The sequence below is a fragment of the Tachyglossus aculeatus genome, chromosome 16 (genome assembly GCF_015852505.1).
Source record: "Tachyglossus aculeatus isolate mTacAcu1 chromosome 16, mTacAcu1.pri, whole genome shotgun sequence".
Taxonomy (NCBI): domain Eukaryota; kingdom Metazoa; phylum Chordata; class Mammalia; order Monotremata; family Tachyglossidae; genus Tachyglossus; species Tachyglossus aculeatus.
In genome coordinates, this window is record NC_052081.1 from 38166310 (window position 1) to 38189941 (window position 23632).

At 57.0% G+C, this 23632-nt stretch overlaps 2 protein-coding genes across 2 annotated transcripts in view; one reads left to right on the plus strand and one right to left on the minus strand.

Annotated features, from left to right (window-relative positions):
* The window catches only part of PDZD7 (PDZ domain containing 7), a 28395-nt gene extending 16551 nt beyond the window's left edge, over window positions 1–11844 (plus strand). Inside the window, exons 12-17 of the mRNA XM_038757742.1 lie at window positions 2826–2917; window positions 3175–3266; window positions 3522–3593; window positions 6221–6805; window positions 7914–8014; window positions 10586–11844. Coding sequence (XP_038613670.1) covers window positions 2826–2917; window positions 3175–3266; window positions 3522–3593; window positions 6221–6805; window positions 7914–8014; window positions 10586–10783 — 1140 coding nt within the window. The 3' untranslated portion in view covers window positions 10784–11844. The remainder of the gene's footprint in view (window positions 1–2825; window positions 2918–3174; window positions 3267–3521; window positions 3594–6220; window positions 6806–7913; window positions 8015–10585) is intronic.
* A 139-nt stretch (window positions 11845–11983) lies between these two features.
* Window positions 11984–22292, minus strand: LZTS2 (leucine zipper tumor suppressor 2). Its single transcript, XM_038757741.1, is given in 6 exon segments — window positions 11984–12308; window positions 12310–12786; window positions 13108–13380; window positions 13531–14193; window positions 14864–15403; window positions 22101–22292. Coding segments are annotated over 5 exon segments (2133 nt in total). The 5' UTR covers window positions 15362–15403; window positions 22101–22292; the 3' UTR covers window positions 11984–12086.
* Between the last annotated feature and the right edge of the window lie 1340 nt (window positions 22293–23632).

The window sequence follows — 23632 nt, forward strand, 5'->3', positions numbered from 1 at the left end:
CCTGTAATTTCCACTGTCTCTTCTGTAACCCTTCTTAAGGATGGGAGTTACATTGGCAATCCACCAGTCCTTTCGTCCAGTGGCCGTTTGAAACGATAGGTTGCATACTCTTGCCAGGAGTTGCACAACTTCTCATGGCTGCCTTCAGAATACTTTGGTGGATAAATGTCTAGTTATCAACAGGGCCACTACAATTTGATCCAGTTCTCTGACCCTACCTCCTCAAAAGACCAATGAGAATGTGGGAATCGCTGATCTAACATCTTCCTCAGAAAAGATTGAACTAAATGATGCATGAGCCTCATGGCTATCTCCTTCCTGGGAGCACTCCCTGTAATCACTAAATAGCTCCAATGATTGTCTTACTGATTTCTTGGTTTTGATGTTTGAAGACTCTTTTTTTATTATTAGCTCTGACATCCCTGTGCAAGGTGCTCTTCAAATTCCTTTTTGGGCCACCTAATTTCCTGTTAGAATCTGATCTGTCGTTGCTTATAGACTGTTCTGGTCTCTTTACTCAGCGATCTCTAAACATTGCTGAAGTTGATGACGCTGACGATGGCCCAAGGGGAAGTGACCCCTGTGCCCACCGGGGCCAGCAGCAGGAGAACTGGAATTTGGCACATCCCTTGCCCCTTCTGCCCACTCCTGTTTGCAGCTCCAATCATTCAATAATAGTATTTTTTGAGTGCCTATTCTGTACAGAGCACTGTACTAAGCACTTGGAAGTAGGAAGCAGCATGGCCTAGTGGATGGACCACAGGCCCGGGAGCCAGAAGGTTCTGATAGTGCACCACTTGTCTGCTGTGTGACCTTGGGCAAGTCACTTCACTTCTCTGTGGCTCCGTTCTCTCATCTGGAAAATGGAGATGGACTGTGAGCCCATGTGGGACAGGGACTGATTAGCTTGTATCTACTCCAGCACTTAGAACAGAGCTTGACATATAGTAAGCGCTTAACAGATACCATCAAAATCATCATCATCAGACAACCAAGTTTCGATCAATCAATCAATCAATCGAATTTATTGAGCACTTACTGTGTGCAGAGCACTGTACTAAGAGCTTGGGAAGTACAAGTTGGCAACATATAGAGACAGTCCCTACCCAACAGTGGGCTCACATAAAAGGAGGAGACAGAGAACAAAACCAAACATACCAACAAAATAAAATAAATAGAATAGATATGTACAAGTAAAATAAATAAATAAATAGAGTAATAAATATGTACAGACATATATACATATATACAGGTGCTGTGGGGAAGGGAAGGAGGTAAGATGGGGATGGAGAGGGGGACGAGGGGGTTTCACTCTTGCCTGCCCATTTGCTTCCTTTTCCAGTTGCCTTCCTAACGTGCTGACCCTTCTGCCCATCCGCTCTCCTTGCCCACATGTCTGCTTTCCTCCTGGGCATCACACTTGAGGCTGACTGGAGTGAGGGAGTCGCCTGAGCAGCCGGCAGGGAGAGTTTCTGGCCCTATTCTTCACCCTTTCTGCTGGATGGATCTGATCCAGCCTAGACCAGGCCTGGAGGGAGTGGGCGGGGGAGTTGGTGCAGCTCAGCACCTGATGCGTGACCAATGGAAGAGCCTCTGGTCCCCTGCCCCCACTCTCCCCAGGTGCCGGAGCTAGATGGGTGAGTGGGGAGCCTGGTAGACAACTCAGGTCGGTGCCAGCTCTTGAGGTGCCAGCCATATCGGCTGTCAGGGTCCCCAAGAGTCATCCCTCCCCATCCAGCCCAGACTCTCAGGATAAAAGAGTGCTGTCCTCAATTCTGGGCAACACACATAGTCCTGTTTGTGTTTTTTAGAAGCGAAAGTGCAAGGTGACCTTGGTCTTGAGAAATGAGGCACTCAAGGGCACCAGCACTGATAATAATAATAACAATAATGATGGCATTTATTAAGCACTTACTATGTGCAAAGCACTGGTGTCCTGGCTAAAGGAGCTCTCAGGAAGTGCCCAAGCCCAGCCCCTCCCCTTGCTGGGCCCCAATAGAGACCCTAAAGCAGATCTCATATATCCCTCCCCCACCCCCACAGCTGGCCACCCAGAGGTCATTCCATCCATCCCTCTGCCTCTGGGCAGTCACCATATCTAGATAGGAGCAAAATGATCTGGGAAAGAGGGGTCTAGGCCTCCTTCACTCTCTTATTTCAATGACTCTCACCCCTGACAGTCTGGAAGTTCTTCTTGTGTAACCTCAGGTCTTAAATCAGTCAATCAGTGGTATTTATTGAGTGCTCACTGTGTGCAGCACACTGTACTAAGCACTTGGGAGAGTACACTATAACAGAGTTGGTAGTTACATTCCCTGCCCACAATGATCTTCCTGCCCCATTTTCAGCACACTTTATCTTGTTCTGACCTCAGTGGAGATGGAGAACAGCAGGTCAATGCCTTCCCATCTTATCCTCAGAACCTGAGGTATAGACCCCAGCCTCACCCTCCTCGTAACCCAACCACCCCCACAAGTCTTCTCTTTCCCAAACTTCTTTATTCCACCGACTTGACCTTTGGCCTTTCACTCCCCCAAGTAAGTGTGTTGGGGGGATGCTCGGTCACTGTACATCTCAGATGGATACAGAATACTGGCCATGCTTCACCCCAGAGGTGGCTGTATCATTAAGGTGGAATTGGGGTGGGGCAAGTGCAGCTGCAGGACCACCCCCTGTGAGGGAGAGGAGGCTTGGTGGAAGAGACTGTGGTCGTGGTTGTTCCACAGTGCAGTGGTGATGGGGAGTCACGTTTCAGCCAGTGGGTACCCTCAAAATGGGGAGGTGTTCCCCAGGGTTGGGGGCTGACTGGGTGGCTTTGCCCACAGTACATCCGGGAGGGCAGTGTGGAGGATCTGGTGCGGCCACTCCTTGCCATCCTGGACCGGCCCGAGAAACTGCTGCTACTGAGAGACGTCAGGTAAGTGGAGAGGCCCAGAGCGGGGCTGTGGGGTGATGGAGCTGGGGCAGATCCCGCGCTCGAGGGAAACGCCCTGATTCCCATCTCTGCTTGGGTGGGTGAGAGTACGGGACAGTGCGGGGAAGGACACGTGGAGCCTATGGGGTTTGTGCCTCTGCCTCACCTCTCCCCACCCGTTGCACTGAAACCTTCCCACCTCAGGGCTACAACCCTTGACCTCTGTCTCCCTCCCTCCCTCCCTCCTAACCCCACGGAAGGAGCATAATCAGCCCCACAGACCTGGGCCGCTTTGACAGCATGGTGATGCCCATGGAATTGGAGGCCTATGATGCCCTGAGGGGCCGTGCAGGTAGGCGGCTTCCCTCCTTACCCTGGGGTGAGTTGGGATTTTGGATTGGGGATCTGGATGCTGGAGTGGGGATAAGTGAGACTGTGGATGTTCGGTTGTGGGGAGTGCTTTCTGGCCAATCACTGTGCGGACCTCTAGACCCCTCTAGACTGTAAGCTCTTTGCGGGTACTCTCCCAAGCTATCAGTACAGTGTTCGGCACACGGTAAGTGCTCAATAAATCCGATTGACTGACCTCTGCCCTATTCTCCGGCAGTGAGGTCTCCAGCCCTGAGGCCAGCCCAACCGGACCTGCCGCCCAAGAGACACCTCATCACCCCTGTGCCTGGTCAGTCATCTGGGGAATGGGGAGGGGGTTGGGGGAGTGGAAAGTGGGTGTGGAGCCTTTAGGACTTGGTGGATACAATCCCTGGGGCATTCTCTCTGCCCTCTAACAAGCCCTGGGGTCAGTGGGCTATTTTTTTTTCATTTTTTCAGCTACAGTCTGAAGAGGCTGTCCTGCCTCCTCCCAGGAGTCACCCCATTTATTGAACGGCTAGGGAAGACCTTCAGAAATACACAGGACCCGGGGGAGAATATAGTTTGGGAGTGGGGAGACATGCCCTTGCCATAGAGAGACTACGGGGAACAGAGTAGCCAGGCACTTGGAAGTCTGGGAGGAGGGGCTGGACACTACCAGGCTCCCTGAAAACACACTTCCCTTCTAAGCTCATTTTGGGCAGGGAATGTGTCAACCAACTCTGTTATACCGTTCTCTCCCAAGAGTTTAGTACATTGCTCTGCATACCCTAAGTGCTCAATAAATACCCTTGACTGATTTTTTTTTCTGGTTTTTGCCAGAAACTCCCGATTCTGAGTTTGTTGTTCTTGCCTCTATTGCTTTGTCACCTTGGCCAAAGTCTGTCCTGTCTTTCAAGGGCCGGCTGCTAGGTCTTGGTTTAAATGGTGGAGTGGAGCTGGTCTGGGCCTCCTCCCTCGGTCTGGACTCTGTGGGTTTGATGGTGAATTCAGGGTAGTCAGGCTGTGCTCTCTGGGGGCTGGCTGCCCAGTCTGGCCCCGGGCATCCTTGAGTGTGTTTAGGTTAGCTAGGTTTGCACTTCCCATATTGTTTGCCTTGTCACTGTCTGCCACCCCACGCTGAACTGCTCTGCTTTAGTCCTTTCCTGTTTGGCTTTTGTTCCATTTTACTTCCTTCTGGCTTCTAGCTCCCCCAGCCTGTTGCCCCCCAACCCCCGACCCCCCTGCTTTGGGGCTGCTTGGTTTTCCTGCCCAGAGCCCTGGGGGCTGTGTTTTGGGATTATTTCGCTCTTTGTGGCTTGATTCATGCCTTGGCGTTTCACGTGCTGCTGCCCTCCCTTCGGAGCCACGGTGTCCCCTCCCCTCTACCCCACAATTGCCTGCTGCCAGGCTCCGGTCTGCGGCTGACACCCGCTGCTGCTTCTAGGCTGAGCCAGACTCTCTCGGCTAAGGCCAGACGATTCCCTCCCCGGGGACTCCACTTCTCCAGACTTTGGGGGATCATTCAGAAGTTTCTGTTGTTCTTTCGCTACCCGAGGGTCACTGGGGGTCTGCCTGCCCCGGGGGCTGAGGTGGGGGCCAGGGCGGCCAGTCACACAACACTGCCCTCCTGCTTTCGCCCTCTGCCCACACATAGCACTGGCTTTGACTCTCTGATTTTCATTTGTTTTGTCTTCCTGCTTTCTGGTCTCTGCAGACTTTCGGGTTTGACATTTGCGCAAATCAGATTTTACGTTGGTTACGCTGTGGTCACGGGTTGGCTTTTACCTCTCAGTGGTTTGATTGCTGACCCCGAAATTAACACCATTTTACCATTTGCCTGGTGTCTCATCTGTACCTGCATTTTAAGGCTCCTCAGTTGGGCTGCCTCATGCTCACTTTTTGCTTTCATTTTGCCTCATAAATGGTGCTGAGCTTTGTGTCCCTTCATATATTCTGTATTTGTCTCCACTGTGCCCTGCTGTGAGGTATTTATGCAGCTCTAGTACATATGACCAGGGGTCAGGGTCAATTTTCTGGAATTAATAATAATAATGTTGGTATTAAGCATTTACTATGTGCCAAGCACTGTTCTAAGCACTGGGGTAGATACAAGATAACCAGGTTGTCCCACGTAGGGCTCACAGTCTTCATCACCATTTTACAGATGAGGGAACTGAGACACAGAGAAGTGAAGTGACTTGCCCAGAGTCACACAGCTGACAAGTGGCGGAGGCAGGATTAGAACCCATGACCTCTGACTCCCAAGCCTGGGCTCGTTCCACTAAACCATGCTACTTCTAGCAATGAGAGATTTAGATTAGAGCTAAAGAGGAACTTCCCAATCATGAGAGTTAGATGACTTTGCATGGCCTAGTAGATAGATTATGGGTTTGGGAGTCAGAAAGACCTCAGTTATAATCCCAGCTCTGCCACTTGTCTGCTGTGTGACCTTGGGCAAGTCATTTAACTTCTCTCTGCCTTAGTTACTTCACCTGTAAAAATGGGGATTAAGATTGTGAGCCTCATGTGGGACATGGACTGTGTCCAACCTGGTTACCCTTGTATGTACCCCAGTATTTAGAACAGTGTCTGGCACATAGTAAGGGCTTAACAAATACATTAAAAAAAAATGGGGAGGAGGTAGGAGGGCCAGGGTGTCTCCAATCAGCCCATCAACGGTATCGATCGATTGCTTAGTTTGGGCAGAACACTGTACTGTGTCCTTGGGAGAGTTGGTAGACAAGATCCCTGCCCACAGGGAGCTTGCAGTGTTCACCCCCTAGAGATCTCTTCTCAAGAAAAGACACCTCCCCCCCCCAATCTTTTTGGTGAGGGGCCATCTGGATGGAGGTAGGGAACTCAAATTATATCGATACAAGAATTGTCCTACTGATGGAGGTAGGGAACTAGTACGACAACTCTTGTATCGATATAATTTTCTCCTTCACTCTACAGATTACCGGGGTGGCTTCTACCTGCTGCCTGTGAATGGCTTTGAGGACGGAAGGGGACAGGAGCTCCAAGAGCAGATAGTGGGGCTCCGGGTGTCCCCTGCTCCCCGCCGCACCAAGCCCAGCTCCAAGATCTGCCCTCCCCTCCAGGATGTGCCAGTGGATGCCTTGACTGGGCACAGTGCCTCCCCAGCACCCAGCACTGCCCGCTCCACCCGGCCGAACCGGCTGCTGGCTGAGCCCCTGGGGCCCACCTCGGAGTCTGCCCATCACAGCCAACGCCTCGCCCGCTCCAGGGACCCGTCGCCCCGCTCCCACTCCCGAGACCGAGCTGATTCCAAAAGGAGCCGGGAAAAGGCCCAGGCGGCCCCAACTGCCCGGCGGCGCCAGTCCCCATCCCCCGAGAAGGGCAGGGACCCCCGCCTCCCTGCTGTGAGCAAACCCAGGAAGGCCCGGCCCCAGCTGGCCCAAGCGTTTGTCAATCCACGGGCTGGAGGGACCCAGAATGGGGACGGCAAGGCCCAAGAGGAAGAGGAGGAGAAGTATGAGCTAAAGACCGTCACCCTCTCCAAGCTGAGGCAGTCCCTGGGTGAGTAAATGGGCAGGGGAAGAGGGCCAGGTTGGTCTGAGATGACAAAAGAGGAGGTCAGTGGGTGGAATCTGGCTTCCTACCCCTACCATGCAGGGTGGGGCAGGCGCTGTTCCTACCCATTTTACAAGACTAGCATCTTGCCCCTGGGCACCTGGTGCATCAGAGCATGGGCAGCGTGTCCTGATTCTGAGAGGGATCTTAGGGTCAAAGAAGGGACCATAGAACTACCGAGAGGACACAGCAAGAGGGCCAGGTGACAGGGAGTGGAAGGAAGCCAGAGGAGGAGAAGCAGAAGGAAGCTGAGGCAAGGGGGAAGCCTGAAGAGAGGGGGTCTACTGCCAAGGTGGGAGTCTCACAGGGAGGTGGGTTAGGGGACCCAGAAGTTCTGTCTGTCCAGATAGACTTCAGGGCAGGCAGGAACTGATCCTCACAGAAGCCAACAGTCTAGGCCATCAGTTAAACCATGGCATATATTGATTGCTTACTGTGTGCAGGGCACTGTACTAAGTGCTTGGGAGAGTTCATTACAACAGTTTTAGGTAGACACGTTTCCTGCCCACACTGAGCTTAGGGACCAGGCTGTGCCTGAGTGGCTACTTGGCCAATCCCAGCCTACTTCAGCCTCACAACCTGGCTTTTGGAGGCCAGGGAGCTGGACCGCGATGGATGGGAGATCCAGTTGGGGGTCTGGGCTTGCATGGAGGTGTGGGAGGTTCCCATTGTGGGGAGGAGATCAACATGTGGGAGATAGTAATAATACTAATTATAGTATTTAAGCATTTACTATGTGCCAAGCACTGTTCTAAGTGCTGGGGTAGATACAAGGTCATCAGGTTGTCCCATGTGGGGCTCAGTCTTAATCCCCATTTCACGGATGAGGTCACTGAGGTACAGAGAAGTTTAGTGGCTTGCCCAAGGTCACATACCAGACTAGTGGAGGAGCTCAGATTAGAACTCATGTACTCTGAGTCTCAAACCAGTGCTCTTTCCACTAAGCCTGGCTGCTTCTCTGTGTGTGATGTGTGTGTGGGAGGGATGGGAGCTGGGAAAGGGACTGGGGAGGGCAGATACTTCAGGCCTGGCTTTGTATTATTCCGTCCTCCAGGAATCAGCATCTCCGGTGGAATAGAGTCCAAAGTGCAGCCTATGGTGAAGATAGAGAAGATTTTCCCAGGAGGGGCTGCCTACCTCAGTGGGGTTCTGCAGGTAATGGGGCAAAACTGGTGGGGGATGAAGGAATGGGGTGTGTATGTGTGTAGGATCCTGAGCTCCCCGAGGGGCTGGGGAAGTCAGTCCCAAGGCTGAGCTCCCCTCTTTATGGAGGCAGAGAGAGAGCAACATGTTTGCCTAAAGTCACGATGGGGGCGGAAGGGTGGGGGAGTATTTCCAGAATTGAACCCAGATGCTGTAGCTCCCAGGAACCCCGCCGGCACTCCCCCTTGCCCCATCCTGCCTTGGGAAAGGCGAGGGCAGGGCTGGGCAGACTGCCAGGGGCTGCTCCAGCCTGTGCCCTCCTGCAGTAGGCCTTCTCTGCGGGAGGTGATTGGGGTCACAGAGTGGCGAGGGGAGAGGAAAGGGGCCGGGACCAGCCAGACGGAGATTTCCTTTCGGTTCCCAGCGGCTGGCTAAGGAGGAGGGGAAAGAGGGCGGCAGGCCTTGACTGACCACCCACCCTCAGCCCCCTCGGCCTCCGTTAGACGGGGAGGGGAGGGCCGGCGGGGCGAGGAGCTGCGTTCACAAAGATCCATTGTAGCCGTCGTCCTCCTCCCCCTCCTCCCCAGCTGCTCCTCCTCCTCCTCCTCCTTCTCCCCGGCTCCTGCCCCTGCCCCGGCGGACGCTTTGATGGGCTGGGCCGCGGCGCCGCCCTGAACTGGCCCGGCAGCTGCCCCCGCCAAAGGCCGCTCAGCCAACGCCAACGCCGCTTCCCGGCACAAAAGTCGAATTGTGCTGCCTCCCTCCAACCGTCCAGCCTGGTGCCCCGCAGGCTGGTGCCCCTTTTAGGCTGATGCCCGGGCCGGCGGCTGGGTGCAGGCGGGTGTGCAGCCCCAGGTTGGGCTAAGGAGACAGACCCCGGGGCTCCGGCTGCAACCCCGGCCCCGCCTGTCCCGCGCCTCCAGACCCCATCCCCAAGCCGCCGGCCGGCGGGGGACGGCTCAGGAAGTAACACCGCCCCGCCCTCTTCCTCCTCCTCCTTTTTCTCCTCCTGCTCCTCCTCCTCTTCCTTTTCCCCCTCCTCCTCCTCTTCTCCTCCCGCTCCTCCCCTTTTATCCTCCTCCTCCTTTTTCTCCCGCTCCTCCCCTTTTCCCCCTCCTCCTCTCCTTCCTTCTCCTTTCTCTTTTCTCCTTTTTCTCTTCTCCTCTTTTCCCCTCCTACTCATTCCCCTCCTCCTCCTTTTTCCCCTCCCCTTTTTCTCCTCCCGCTCCTCCCTTTTCTCCTTCTCCTCTCCTTTCTTCTCCCTTTTCTCTTCTCCTCCTTTTCTTTTTCTCTTCTCTTCCTTCTTTTTCTCCTCCTCCTCTTCCTTTTCCCCCTACTCCTCCTTTTACCCCTCCTCCCCCTTTTCTCCTCCCGGTCCTCCTTTCCCCTCCTCCTTTTTCTCCTCCCGCTCATCCCCTTTTTCTCCTTCTCCTCTCCTTTTTCTCTTCTTTCTCTTCTCCTCTTCCTTTTTCTCCTCCTCCTCCTCCTCCTTTCTCTCCTCCTCTTCCACCTCCCCCTCCTTTCTCTCCTCCTCTTCCACCACCTCCTCCTTTTTCTCCTCCCCTTCCACCTCCTTCTCCTCCTCCTCCTTTTTCCCCTCCTCTTCCTCCTCCTCCTCCTCGCGTCAGCTCTGACGCGTCCACCCGGACGCGGCTCCACAACATGGACCGCCCGAGCCGGGGGCGTGTCGGAGACCGAGGCCCTCCCAAGGCCGAGCTAATAACAACAATAATAATAATACGTGTTTAGCGCTTACTATGTGCCCACCACTGTTCTAAGCGCTGGGATGGATACAAAGGTAGTCAGGTTTGACAAGGTCCCTGTCTCACAAAGGGCTCGCAGTCTTCATCCCCATTTTACAGAGGGCAAGGGTGGAGCTCGGAACCCAATGGGACACACTTGTCAGCTGTGTAACTTTAGTAACTGTGCCTCAGTTACCTCATCTGTAAAGTGGGGATTAAGACTGTGAGCCCCACTTGGGACAACCTGATTTCCTTGTGTCTATTCCAGTGCTTATAACAGTGCTTGACATGTAGTAAGAGTTTAACAAATACTGCTTAGAACAGTGCTTTGCACATAGTAAGCGCTTAATAAATGCCATTATTATTATTATTATTATTATTTTGGGGGCAGCGGTTGTCCTCACAGCCTTAGGAGAGATCTCCTTCAACTATCACTGTCTGGTATTTAGTGAACGCTAAGTGCAGAGAGCACTGTGTTTATGAAGAATTAGCAGCTATGTTCTCCTCCCATCAACTTAAAAGTTTTTTAGTCTTAGAAGGGCAGTGTGGCTTTGTGGACAGAGCACAGGCCTGCAAGTCAGAAAGAGGACCTGGGTTCTAATTCTGGCTATGCCACATCTGCTGTGGGACCATGGGCAAGTCAGTTAACTTCTCTGGGCCTCAGTTACCTCATCTGTAAAATGGGGATCAAGAGCATGAGCCTCATGTGGGAGAGGAACTGTGTCCAACCTGATTTATATCTACTTCAGTGCTTAGAACAGTGCTTGTCACATAGCAAGTATTCAAGAAGTACCATTATTATTAGAGTCCACAGTCTACCCTCCCTCCTCTCTTCTTGCAGGCAGGCTTCGAGCTGGTGGCAGTGGACGGCGAAACCCTGCAGCGGGTCACCCACCAGCGAGCCGTGGACACCATCCGCCGTGCCTATCGCAACAAGAGCCGCGAGCCCATGGAGTTAGTGGTCAAGGTGCCCGTGCAGCCGGACAGGGCCCGTGCCCCCCTTGACACAGCCCCGGGCTCTGGTCAGCACCCCAAATAGCATGGGAGCTGGTCAGGGACCAGCTAGTGAGAAGGACTGAAGCCAGGACCTGGACACAGGCCTAAGGCAGGTATCTCATTGAAACTCCCAAGCTGGGCCTTGGGCAGTGTCCATCTGTACTGTGCTTCTCCAGGCCTTGTGCGGGACCGGCCTGGGGCCGGCCAGACAGGAGGAGAGGGGCCCAAGGCCCGCTAGCTTTCATCCACCCATTCTTGGGCATAAGGTGAGTTGCCTCTCCCCAGGCTAGCACTCTGAGAGGGGTCCAGCCTGATGCTGAGGGACAGAGAGAGGAAAGTGTTCTTGTGTGCATCCCAATTTCCTTCACCTGAACTTGTTCAAAGGCAGAGTGGACTGATTTCCAGTCAGGAGGCCTGGGTTCTAGTCCAACCTCTGACCCCTCCTTGCCTCAGTTTCCTCATCTGCAAAATGGGTTAGGTACTACCTGCCTCTACCTCACAGAGATGTGAGGATAAAATCAGATTAGTGTGAAAGCTCTTTGGAAGAAAGCAGCACTCTACAAATTGAAAGTGTTAATTATGATTGCCCCACAACCCTTCTCCCCAGGTGATAACCCTCACCTTGTCCCTGCTGAGCTACCTGTTTCTTCCTCAGCTGTGGCTTCAAATTGCCTTTGAAGCCCAATCCTGTTCTCTTAGCACCTCTCCTCTTGCCTAAGGCAGCTATTCTAGCACAAGAGCCCTGGGCAAACTTGGAAGGTGGAAGAGTCCATGGGGTGAGGGGGATGGAGGAGGAGTGTCAGGTTTGTCAAAAGGACCTGGCTCTTCAGCCCTCCTCCCTCCCTCTCCACCCAGCCTCCTTTTCTTAAAGACCCACCACATATGGGATGGTTTGGCTTTTTCTTTTTTTTTAATTTTTCTTTGGGTTTGTACAAGAAATTTACACAGAGTGAAAAATATACAAATGTAAAAACGATGCCATAAACTTGGGGGTGGGGGAATGAAGAAAGAGGGAGGCAGCAACACAGGTTAATAACAAACAAGAATAAATGAGGATTCTCTGAGCTTTTCCTTTGGTGTAATGTGGGCTCCTAGGTGTCGGGGTTGAGGAAGTGGGGTGGGAGGCTGAGGGAAAGCAGGAGGATTCTGGAAAAATTTCTGCTCTTCAGGGCCCCATCCTTGGGTGCAGGATGGATCCAGGACCAGGGTCCAGCTCATCCTCGCAGGTTCACCCCCTGCCCAGTATTCCCTGACCCCTCCTCCAAAGTAGCCCGGGGCCAGCTCCCCCCCACGGCCACTGCCCCCTCCCTGCACCCCGCTTCCTCTCCCCCGCCCAGCCTGGGTACTCAGATCTCCGTGGCAGTGATCTCCTCCAGCTGGATGCAGGGTGCGGGCGGGTCGACCAGCCCGTAGTCGGCCAGCTCTCGGGCCTCCAGCTCCAGACTGAGACGCTGCAACTCCTGCTCCAGCTGCCGGTTGCGCCGGAACATCTGGACGTAATTGTGCTGCAGCTGCTTCTGGTAGCGGATCACCTGCTCCTTCTCCCCCTGCCAGGCCAGCCGCTCCCCCCTCGAATCCGCCCCGCTGCTCCTCGCCCCGCCGCCGCTCCCGCCGCAGCTCCGCTCGCAGCCGCTCCACTTGGGCCCGCAGTTCTGCCACGCTCCCGGCCGCCACCGCCGCGCGCTGGGCCTTGGCCTCGTCGCTTTCGGCTAGGAGGAAGGGGTCGGCGGGGTCCGGCGCCCCGGCCGGGCCCCCTCCCCTGAGGCCGGCCACCTCCAGGTCCAGCTGCCCGGCCTTCTCCCGCAGCAGAGCCGCCTCGTTCTTCTTGCGCTGCAACTCGTTGGCGCAGACCTCCAGCTCCTGCGCCTTGGTGCGCGCGGCCTCCTGCAGCCCCCGCACCCGTCCCTCGCTGGTCCGCAGCTCCGCCCGTGCCGCCCGCAGCTGGGCCCGCAGCTCCACCAGCTCCCCGCCCCGCTGGGCCAGCTCTGCCTGCGATTCCTTCAGCTGCTGTTTCAGCAGGGAGATCTCCCCACTCTTCTGGCACACCTTGGGGAGGAGAGGTGCTCGGTCAGCGTGAGGGTAGGCCCGAGCTGCCCAAGGAGGTTCCCGGGCTGGGTTTCCTCGGGCCTCCCCGGAGACGCTTGGACCCCTCCCCACCCCGCACACCATCTCTTCAGGGACTCTGGGACAGAGCAGGACAGAACTGCACTCACAGGGGAGAAGGGAGAAGGTGGTCCTGGGACAGAGCTAGGGGTCTGCTGCCGGCCCAATGCCCTTCTCTCCCCAGCATCCCCCTGGTGTGGGAAGGGAAGGGAAGAGGCAGGAGCCCCCAGCACGGGGCCACCCCCAGTCCCAGAGGCAGCCTACCTCCCACTTGGTCTCTTCCAGCCGGGGCGCCAGCTCGCTCTGCTCCCGCTCAAAGGAGGCGCAGCGCCGCTCAAGCTGTTCCCGCTCTTGCAGTAGCTGGGCGAAGTCATCCTGCAGCTGCCGCTTCTCCTGCTGCAGCTGGAACACCTGCAGCTGCAGGACCTGCTGAGCGTGCTGGGTCTTCTGGGCCGCCTGGAGCACGTGCTGGGCGCAGCCCTCCCGCAGCTCCTCCTGCTCCCGCGTCCACCGGCGATGCTTCTCCTCATACAGCTGCTGGGGAATCGAGGAGCGTGAGGGCCCGGGGCCTGTCCTCTTGCCCGCCAAGACAGCCCAAGGAGCCTGGCCCTGGGAAGTACTGCTTCCCCAACCCTTCTGGATCCCCTGCCCCGCACGCGAGCGGGGTCCCCCCCCCGGCACCCCTACCTGGCAGGCGGCAGTCTCGTTCTCATCCAAGCTGTCCCGCAGCAGTCTCAGCTCGGCCTCGCGCTCCCTCAGCTTCTCCTCTAGGGTCCCCAGCAGCAGAACCTCCTCTGGGGCGGGCACAGGGGGTGGGCCGGGGGGTGGGGATAGTTCCCCACAGGAGCCGCTGTCCGATGACGCCCGGGCACCCCCGCCTGCCCGTCCCCCGAGAGAGCCGGTGCTCTTACTGGACGAGGAGCGGCCGCTGTCCGAATGGGGGACCCCCCGGTAGCCAGCCCCAACTGGGCCCGGCAGCCCCCCGCCCACCGGGGCATCTGGGACGAAGGGTCCCCCCGGGGAGCCGGTGGCCGGCTCGGCCCCGGTGCTGCAGGTGGGCAGGCTGGAGAGGGAGTTCCGGCCCGAGTCGGACAGCGTCCCCGAGGGGCTTCTGCTGCCCCGGCCGCTCAAGGACGGGGGCTTGTCGGAGGCCGAGGACGACGAGGCCGATGAAACCGAGGAAACCGGCCCCCCAAACAGCTGGGTCAGGCTGCCCTGGCTCCCGGACAGTCCCGGCCCTCCTGGCCCCCTGACCCGAGGGCCCAGGAAGCCTGACAGAGACAGGCCTCCCCGGCTCTTGGGCATCACAGGCTTGAAGGCTGTCGGCCGGATCAGCATCTTCTCCACGTTCTAGGTTGGGGGAGATGGGGGAGAAGGGCGGTGAGAGAAAAACGCACCTTCTGGAACTCCCTGCAACCGCTCCCTCCAGACACAGCGCTTCCCGAGTACCCGGCCTCAGTGGAAGTCAGGTTGCTGCCATTGGCCCAGCCCTCCCTGGGCTTGGCACTTCTCACAAAGGAGAGCGTTTCCAGGCCCTTGAGAACCAGTGCGGCCTAGTGAAAAGAGCACGGTCTTGGGAGTCAGAGGCCCTGGGTTCTAATCCCGGCTCCGTCACTTGTCTGCTGCGGGACCTCGGGCAAGTCACTTAGCTTCTCTGGGCCTCACCTTCCTCATCTGTAAAATGGGGATGTGATACCTGTTCTCCCTCCTACTTCGTGAGTCCCGTGGGGGCCAGGGACGGTGTCTGACCTGATTATCCTGTATCTGGTCATGTGCTCTGTAAACTCCTTGGACCATAGCAAGCACTTAAAAGATACCACAGTTATTAATCATTACACAGTGCTGTCCTCCATATTCAAAGACGCCGCCACTGACGGTGACGATCGCCTTTGAGAGCTGGTGTGGCTGAAAAGGCTGATGAAGTGGCCCACAGTCCCAAAAAAAGGAGAGAAACTGGCACCCAGACTACCTGCTCCCTTCTCTCCACATGCTCTCCCCTGCCCAGTCCATCCCTGCTTACCTTCTCCAGTCTCCCAGACACAGGGATGAGTTTGGGGGGTGGTCCCCGGAGGTGGGCGCTCCGGGCCCGCTGCTCACGGACGTCCTCGGGATCGCTGCAGGGACTTGGGGGCGAGTCTCCTCGGAAGTCCTCATTCACATAGGCGTAGCCGCAGCCGGCTCCTCCGACCCCTGCTCCGGCCCCACAGGGCTTCTTGCTGGGCAACCCGGGGCCCAGGGGCTCCTGTGTCCCATGACCCGCCCGCAGCAGCCCATCCTGCTGGCGGAAGAAGCCGGGTCCAGGGGGGCCCCGGTGGCGGGTTGGTGGCACGAGGGCTCCTGACCAACCCGGCCCCAGCTCCGAGGGCCGGCTGGACCGCTCGTGGCACGGCCGGCCAGAGATGAGGCTGCTGACGCTGCCCATGGCGGGCGAGCGGGTGGGGCCGGGGTGCGGCAGCTGGACAGCAGCGGCCTCAGCGGTGGGTTCCAGGGGCACAGGCAACGTCTGGACAATCGCCATGGCGGGATGGGCTCAGGCTTGCCGAGAGGCCTTGTGGGGAACCTGCCAACCAAGCCCGGGAGAAGGTTGGACCCACCGCCCCTATACTGTCTTCCCTGCCGCTCCTCCCCAACTCCCCGGTGCAGGGGGAAGGAGATGGGGAGGGCCTGGCTTGCAGCTGCCCCATCCCAATTCCTCACTTTGCAAGACAAAGTCCCAGGTTCCTGCTTGGGCACACCCACTCTACTTGGACTGTGAGCCCCATGTAGGACAGGGACTATGTCCGACCTGATTGATCGGTGCCTACCCCAGTGCTTAGAACAGTGCTTAACCTACACGAAGCACTTAGCAAACATCATTAAAATAAAACAACAACCCCCACTCCCCACACCCGTTAATTCCCCTAGCAGCAGGACCAGGGCCATGGGGGAGGGTAATGGAAGGCCAGGCCCCAGGTCTGAACCAAGATTAGTGGCTGGGGGGACTGGGAGGGGAAGGACACACACATGAGGCCGCCAGCCTGACACTGCCATCTGACCCCTGGCCCCCTTGCTGCTCTCAGATGGTCTGGCCCTCAAGCATCGTTAGGACCAGCTGCGTGAGTCTGGTGGCCAGTGGGGCAGTGGGTACCCTGGGTCCAGAGTATGGGCAGTATCAAGGGAAAAGGCAGGGCACATGAACCCATGGACAAACATAAGACGCAGGTGATCGAAGCATAAACACATCTAAAAATCTGTGCAGATAGATGCCAAACCGCTAACACGGGTACAGCCAAATTCCAATCTTCCTTTCTAGGTAGAGGAGAGGAACAGCAGTGCAAATCACACAGAACAAAAGAGACTAGGAAACGTGGGGGCGGCTCGGGCCCAGCCCTGCAATGGGGAGAAAGCCCTGGGACCCGTTTGAGGCCTGACGGAGCCAAAGCAGTGGGGTGGATGAGAGAGAGGTCAGACGCAGGGGAGGACTCCCAGCCTGGAAGGGCCTACATTCACAGCCACCTCTCAAACAACTTCAAGTGGATTATCTGCAGCAGGTTTCTCAGAGCTCGAGTCAGGTGGGGCTAAACTGAGCCCCTTGGAAATGAATTAAAGCTCCCATTGCTTCAGTATGGCCTCCCCTGAGGGGCGGGGGGTGATCTCCAAGCATTGGTAGTTCGGTGGCCTGGATGCCTCATGGTGGTCTAAGGATGGCAGCCAAACTAGGGCCCCGGACTAGAGGTCAATGCAGGCCTCCCTCCCTGGGCCAGAAGCCACCCCTGTGGCTACCCACAGGTATCACCGGAGGGGCGGGGGGAGTGAGGGGCTGGCCCTGGGCCCAAACAGTGCAAGTGGCCCGAGGCTGGGGTGGCCCTGGCCAGATAATCCCTCCAACTCTCTGCCCTGGGGGGCCCTGGCCTCAGAGCCCACCCTGGCTGCCATAGCAGTGGCTCTGCTCCAGCCAGGAGTGAGTGACCGCTCACAGCGATTCTTGGCCAGGGAACAGAGATGGGCTCCAGGCAAACTGTAGTTGGGAGGGTGGGCTAGAGAAAGCCACCTCCTCCCTGGCTCAGATGAGAGCCTTCTCTGCCATACCCCAGGCCTGTAAAGGAAGGTCTCCGCCCTACCCAGCTTTGGGGGACTGCTTCCCTCTGCCCACCTTTGGTATTAGGGTTGGGAAGGGCCCGGCCTCCCCGTGACATTATCTAGTGGCTGCCTTGAGTCTCGGTAGTAATTAGGGGAACAAAGGGCCAGCCCTTCCCTGGCCCCTAAACTCCAAGACCAGCCTGGCCGCCCAGCTCCACACTCCCCGGCTCCTCCCTCGAATAAAAGGGTCCAGGGAGGTCAGCCCCACATATTCTGCCTCTCCCCCGGGACCCTCAAGCCCCTTCCAAATCCCCCAGGGCCAGCAGGAAGCAGGAGCAACTGGGAGCCAGAAGAATGGGGAGCTTAGAAGGACATTCAAGTCCCAGTCTTGGAATCTGCCACCAGCTCCCCGCAGGGCCCCAGACCCTACCCAACCCACGGCACTCGGGTTCCCCTCCTGAGATGGAAGCGAAAAAAGATCACCATTCACAGTACGCCCACACATAGGCCCAGAGCACACCTGGAACTCACGCTCACACGCAGAGTGTGGGAGGGGATGGGCTGGAAGAGTGGAGCATCTTGGGAAATGCTCACAGTCGCTCCCTCCCACTCTCCCCATCACCATCTTCTCTCTGTCGGGCTAGTAAATGGTCAGGTCCCAAAGGACAGGATTGCACAGGGCCACTTGGGCCAGAGGACAGTTGTCCAGGGCCCACTGCAGGCACAGATTTCAATCTCACATACCTTCTGGTACCCTTCCCACATCTGGCAGAGTTTCCTCTCACCTGGCAGGACCCCTCCACCCCACTCCTAACTCCCCACTGCACCCCCTGCACTGGGGGACGAGGGGAGGGGTTGAACTCTGGCCCAGGGGCCCCTCCATTTCCCTCCCCTGACTTAGAGAAACCCTCCACTGTCTTCTTGTCCCCGCAGCAGGGTTCGGGCTGGTGAATGGACACATACACTTAACTGGGGGGTGGGAAGGAGGGAGAAATTGAGGCTCAAGTTCTCCATCTGTGTGTCGGCAGATGAGGTGTGGACAACTGCCCAGTGCCTGTGTGGGCTCCTACACGGACCTGTGTGGGCATGTATATACATGCCTCTCGGAAGGCATACTGCACATGTGTGCATACCAGCATGGACGGTTAGAAAGGAGAAAGGAATATTTCCAGGCAGAGGGCAGGAGGACAGGCAGGTCCAGTCACAGACACACAGATACAGATATTCTCATTCTCATATTCTCTCGTTTGCAGGTTCTGCAGAAACACCAAAGCAGGTGGTGTGACCAAGTGGAAAGAACACAGGCCAGGGAAGCAGGGGACCTGGGTTCCAACCCTGGTTTCTCCACTTGCCTGCTGTGGGACTTTGGGCTAGTTGCCTAACTTCTCTGTACTTCAGTTTTCTCATCTGTAAAATGAAGATTCAATACCTGTTCTCTCCTTTTTGGACAGTGAACCCCAAGTGGGACAGGGGCTGTGTCCAACCTGCTTACCCCAGTGCTTAATACAGTGCTTGGCACACAGTAAGTGCTTAACAAATAACAAACACTATTATTACTACTATTGTGCTATTGAAGAATCTTCAAGAATCTAGTGTTATGGGAAAACTGCATGATAACCACAAATTTGATGGGAATACAAGGGTCGGGGCAACAGATACAAGTGTGGCTGACATTTTTCGATAAAGATTCTTTAGTTACTTTTCTGTCTTCCACTGCTGTTTGGCCTTGTTGCTCACTGCTACTTTACCACAGTAAATATTAGAGAGTTCAAAATCACCGAGTCCTGTCCGACACAGTATAGTTAAGGCTGAGACAGAGGCTGGCAAGTGTAGCAACATCTCGCCTTGGCGGAGGCCACGGACTCCATGTGTGGGAGCACAAACGTTCCTTCCTCTGCCGAATCTACTTGTCTCAACTTGCGGATCGTGTGATACCCAGGATGGACTAGTGTTGGGGGAAGAGCGGTTCCCTGATTCTTCTATCACCTTCTATCCAAATCAGGCAATATAAATGACTTACTTATCCAATTTAATGTCTATCTCCCCCTCTAGACTGTCTGCTCATTATGGGCAGAGAACGTGCCCGCTCACCCTGTTGTACTGTACTCTCCCAAGCGCTTAGTACAATGCTCTGCATATAGTAAGCGCTCAATAAATACAACTGATCGATTGAATGAAAGCCTATTTCCCGGAAGAACTGGTACCACAGAACTCCATCCCTCTGCCTTCCATCTTCACAGCAGGATGCAGATTGGGGTGCAATCTCCTCAGCAAGGGGAACCCCGGGGGGTGGGGGCAACATGGGGACAGTCTGGATGGTAGCCGAGAGTCACTGCCTCCGGCTTTCCAGAAACCGGACCTCCGGACATACTCTTCTCCCTTGTGCCACCCCTGACCTCCCGGAGATAGCAAGTCCATACCCACTTCTCCCACAAACCTTGACATTCCCCCCAACTCACAGAGGCTCCCACCAAATAAGACTTTTGCTTCAGCCACCCCACCCTCTTCCTGCACTTCTCTCTCCTGAGAGACCCCACACACAACACCTCAGGCCCCACAACCTCGAGGTATGGGGAAGAGCAAGGAACCAGCTTCTCATTTCCCTTTTCCTCCTACCTATCAGTTCAGTTGTCCCAACACTGGAATCCCATTAGGGCTCTGGAACCCCAACTTTCTGTCTGCCACAGCCCCTACCCCTCTCCCCGGGACTCTGCCTCTCTCCCCGACCGCTCACAGGCCGGAACCATCAAGCCCAACTTTGGTCCCCAGAAGCAGCAGTTGGGGGAAAGATCTCCATCCACCTAGTTTCCCTCCCTTTCAAACCTCAAGGGAGTGGGCATCTGGTGAAGCCATCAGGGTCACGGCAGAGTCCATAACTGCGACACAACTGTGTTGCTTCCTCCCCTCTCCTCCAAACCTCATGCTAGTCCAACCCAGCAACTTTCCTTCTAGACTGTAAGCTCCCCTCTAGACTGTAAGCTTGTTGTGGGGAGGGAATATGTCTACCAACTCTCTTATATTGTTATATTGTAATAATAATAGTATTTCTTAAGCACTTACTATATGCCAGGCAATGAACTAAGCGCTGGGGGAAAACACAAGATCACCACGTTGAAGAGTTCCTGTCCCACAATAGGGCTCGGTCTTGACCCCCTTTTTACAGATGAGGTAACTGAGGCAAAGAGAAGTTAAGTGGCTTGCCCAGGGTCTCAAAGCAGACAACTAGTGGAGCTGGGATTAGAACCCAGGTCCTTCTTTCAGGCCCATACTCTTATCTATGCACTAGGCCCCAGGCCCTTAGTAGTTCAGCCCTCTGCACACACTAAGTACTTTTGATTGATTGACTGATTGATTGATTAATGGCAGGGAGGACGGTCAGCCAGTCCAGAACACCCACATGCTCTGCTTCCCCCGCTGCCCCAAAGTTCCCTCCCCTCTGTTGTTCCTCCCATTCCCCCTCCCGGCCTTTGCTGGCAGCTCTGTCTTTGCTCCTTCCTCACTCCAGCTCCCATCCGTCTCCAAGCAACTCCTCTCTCATCCCGCTCCCCTTTACCCTCGTGCCCTGGACACCAAGTCCAGCCCCAGAGGAGGGAACAATAACAATAATAATAATAATAATACATTTATTAAGTGCTTACTATGTGCAAAGCACTGTTCCAAGCGCTGGGGAGGTTACAAGGTGATCAGGTCCCACGGGGGGGCTCACAGTCTTAATCCCCATTTTACAGATGAGGTAACAGGCACACAGAAGTTAAGTGACTTGCCCAAAGTCACACAGTTGACAACTGGCGGAGCCGGGATTGGAACCAATTCCTCTGAGCAGAGCCAGAATAAGGTGCCCGGCCCCAGGGAACCCCTCTTCACCCCTCGCTTCTGGCCCCAGGGAGCCAGAAGAAGCTTTGGGGCTCCGAGCTGCCAGAGGAGGGAGGGTTGATGGGCCAGATGCTTAGTGGGTGGGGGCTGGCAGGGGGGGAGAGGATGCCTCTAGGCAGAGCCAGAATACGGTGCCCAACCCCAGAGAAGCACAAAAGGACGTCACCCCTCGTCAACCTTTATGCCTCTGTTCCCCGGGGAGCCAGAAAAAGTTGGGGCGCTCAGGGCAGCCAGGACACACCCACCCACCCCCCTATTCTGCCAGTCTCCCGGCGTGGGGGGGGGGGGCTGCAGGGAACAGTGACCTTGCTGCCCCTCCCCCATCCACACAACCACTCTGGACTTGGATGGTCAAGCCTTCCCTTCAAGGGGGAGGGGTGTAGCGGGGGTTTGAAGGAGGGGGGGTTCCCACACAAACTCTCTGCGATGGGATGGGCGGGGGCAGAGGTGGGATCTGTCTGGGCCTGGGAGATCTTCGGGTGGGGAAGCCCCTGGCCCGCCCGGGGAGGGCGAGCGGGGCCGCTGGGGGGACGGACAGGCCGCTTGGAGCCTGAAAGGCCCCGGGCAGCGGCGGTGGCAGAGGGAGGGAGGAAGGGGGAGAGACAGGGAGGGAGATGGGGAGTGGGGAGGGGCGGCGGGAGTCTCCATTTTGAGAGCGAGGCCGTGGTCTGCGGGGGGAAGGGGACCCGCAGCTCCCCACCGGCCGGGACTCCCCCACACACACACCGCCGCCCTGCAGCCCGCCGGGGCTTCACTCTTGCTGGAGAGTGGGGGGCGCGATGGGCCGAGGCCTGGGAAGTCGGACAAACTCGCTCACCGCCCCCCCCAGGGGCGCCCCCCAACTTCTTCCTTCCTCCCACACAAGAAGGGGGGGGGGGTCTTTGAGCCCGCCCCCCTGCAGCCTTCCCCTCCCTGCAGACTCAGGCCCCGTCCCAGGGGAGGGGGAATGTATGTGTGTGTGTGTGTGGGGGGGGGGGTTGTTTCTAATTGAGGGGGAGGGGTTAGATGGACCCAAGGGTCCCCTCCCCGTAACCGGAGCTTCCTCGCGTCTCGGCCCCCGGCCTGGCCCGGGGTTGCGGGGCCCCCTCCCGCCCGGTTCCCGGCTAGGGGGGCAGAAGGGAAAGGACTGGAGGGCCTCCCCCTGCCCCGGCGGTGCTCCTGCTGGTGGGGGGTGGGGGTGGGGGAGGCCGGCTCTGTCCAGTCCGGGCCTGTCCCCTGCCCCAAGTCAACAAGAGTTTGCAAGATGCCCCTCACTCGGCGTCCGAGTGGCTGGCGGTTGGAGAGGTTTCGGGGATCCCATCGGCCGGCCGCACGACCCCTCTCACCTCCGCCGCGCCGCTCCATGCTGCGGCCTGGGCCTGGTTCCGGCTGCCCCCCGGGGGCCCCGGCACAGCCCGCCCCGACGGCGGCCGAGGACGGGAGGGAGGGAAGGAGGGAGGGACCCCAGGGCCCCGACTACCGCCAGACCCAAGGAGGGACCGGGCCCAGGACCGGGGGAGGGCCCGGCGGCAGAGACAGAGAAGCGGGGCGGGGGGCCGGCCTCCTCCTCCTCCCCGCCCCCCTCGTCACCCAGGCCCGGCCCCTTTCCGGGCGAGGGGCCCCGCCGGAGGACCGGCCTCCGCCACAAACAACCATCCCACCCAAAAACCCCGTCCCCGGCCCTTCAAGTTCACTACATGCGCAGCAGACCAGCCCCGCCCTCCCCCTCACACACATGACCCTGCACACAACCATCCATCCATAGGGCCGGCCTTTATAATACTAAGAATGATTATTATTATGGTATTTGTTAAGCGCTTACTATGTGCCCAGCACTGCTCTAGGCGCTGGGGTAGATACAGGGCAATTTGGCTGCCCCTTGTGGGCTCACAGTCTTCATCCCCATTTTACAGATGAGGTCACTGCGGCACAGAGAAGTTAAGTGGCTTGCCCAAGGTCACACGGCAGACAAGTGGCAGGGCTGGGATTAGAGCCCAGAGAGGCCCAGGCCGGTTCACCAGCATTACTGGACCACGGTTCCCCCGTGGCTTTAGTGATCGCTTAAAGCGCCTTGTCGGGAGGAAGGCGTGAGAGGGAAGGGGGCCAGAACCCGTCCTGCCAAGCTGCCCTGCACAGACCCATGTTTTCAGCCCGGTTCCCACATGGTCACGCGAACAGAGCATGGGGGGGGCCCACATCCACTCTGGGCTGGACTCGAGGCTGGGGAGGTCACTGACCCACCAGCCCTTCCATCTGGGCCCCCGGCCCCGGTCTGCTGCAGAGGACAACAGAAGAACCACAGTTTTGTTCCTCAGGACAAAAGGGCCCCACTCAGTCCCCACCCTTCCCTCCCCAGGCTCCCAGGTCGGCCCAGCAAGGGGACACTTCCCAAGTCCAATGGCTCCAGCTGTCCAGCTGGGCTGGCCTATTCCTGGAACAAAGACCCCGGATGGGGCAGTAAAGCCTCCTTTCAGGCTGCCCCTGGACCAGGCCCTCCAGTGCCCAGAAACACTTTTACACCAGGGGCAGCTGCTCCACTCATACTCTTCCCTCTCTTCCCTGCAAAGTTTCTCTGCTACCCAGGGAGTTAAGGTGAATGAGAGCAGGACAGGGAGAGGTGGTGGGAAGGGTGTAAAGTGGGGGAAATGAAAGGGCTCCCACATCCTCATGATGGCCATGTGTGAAGAGCCAGATCTGGGCGGAAAAGAGAGCAGGCAGACAGAGAGAGAGGAGGTGCTTTGTGGCCCCACCTCCCCTACCCCGGTTCCTTCCAGCCCTCCCCAGCCTGACCCCAGTCCAGTCCCTTATGGGGACACAGAAGATCCAGGCTTAACCTCTGCCCTCAAATTCTTACCTCTCTCCACTCAGTTCTCTTACC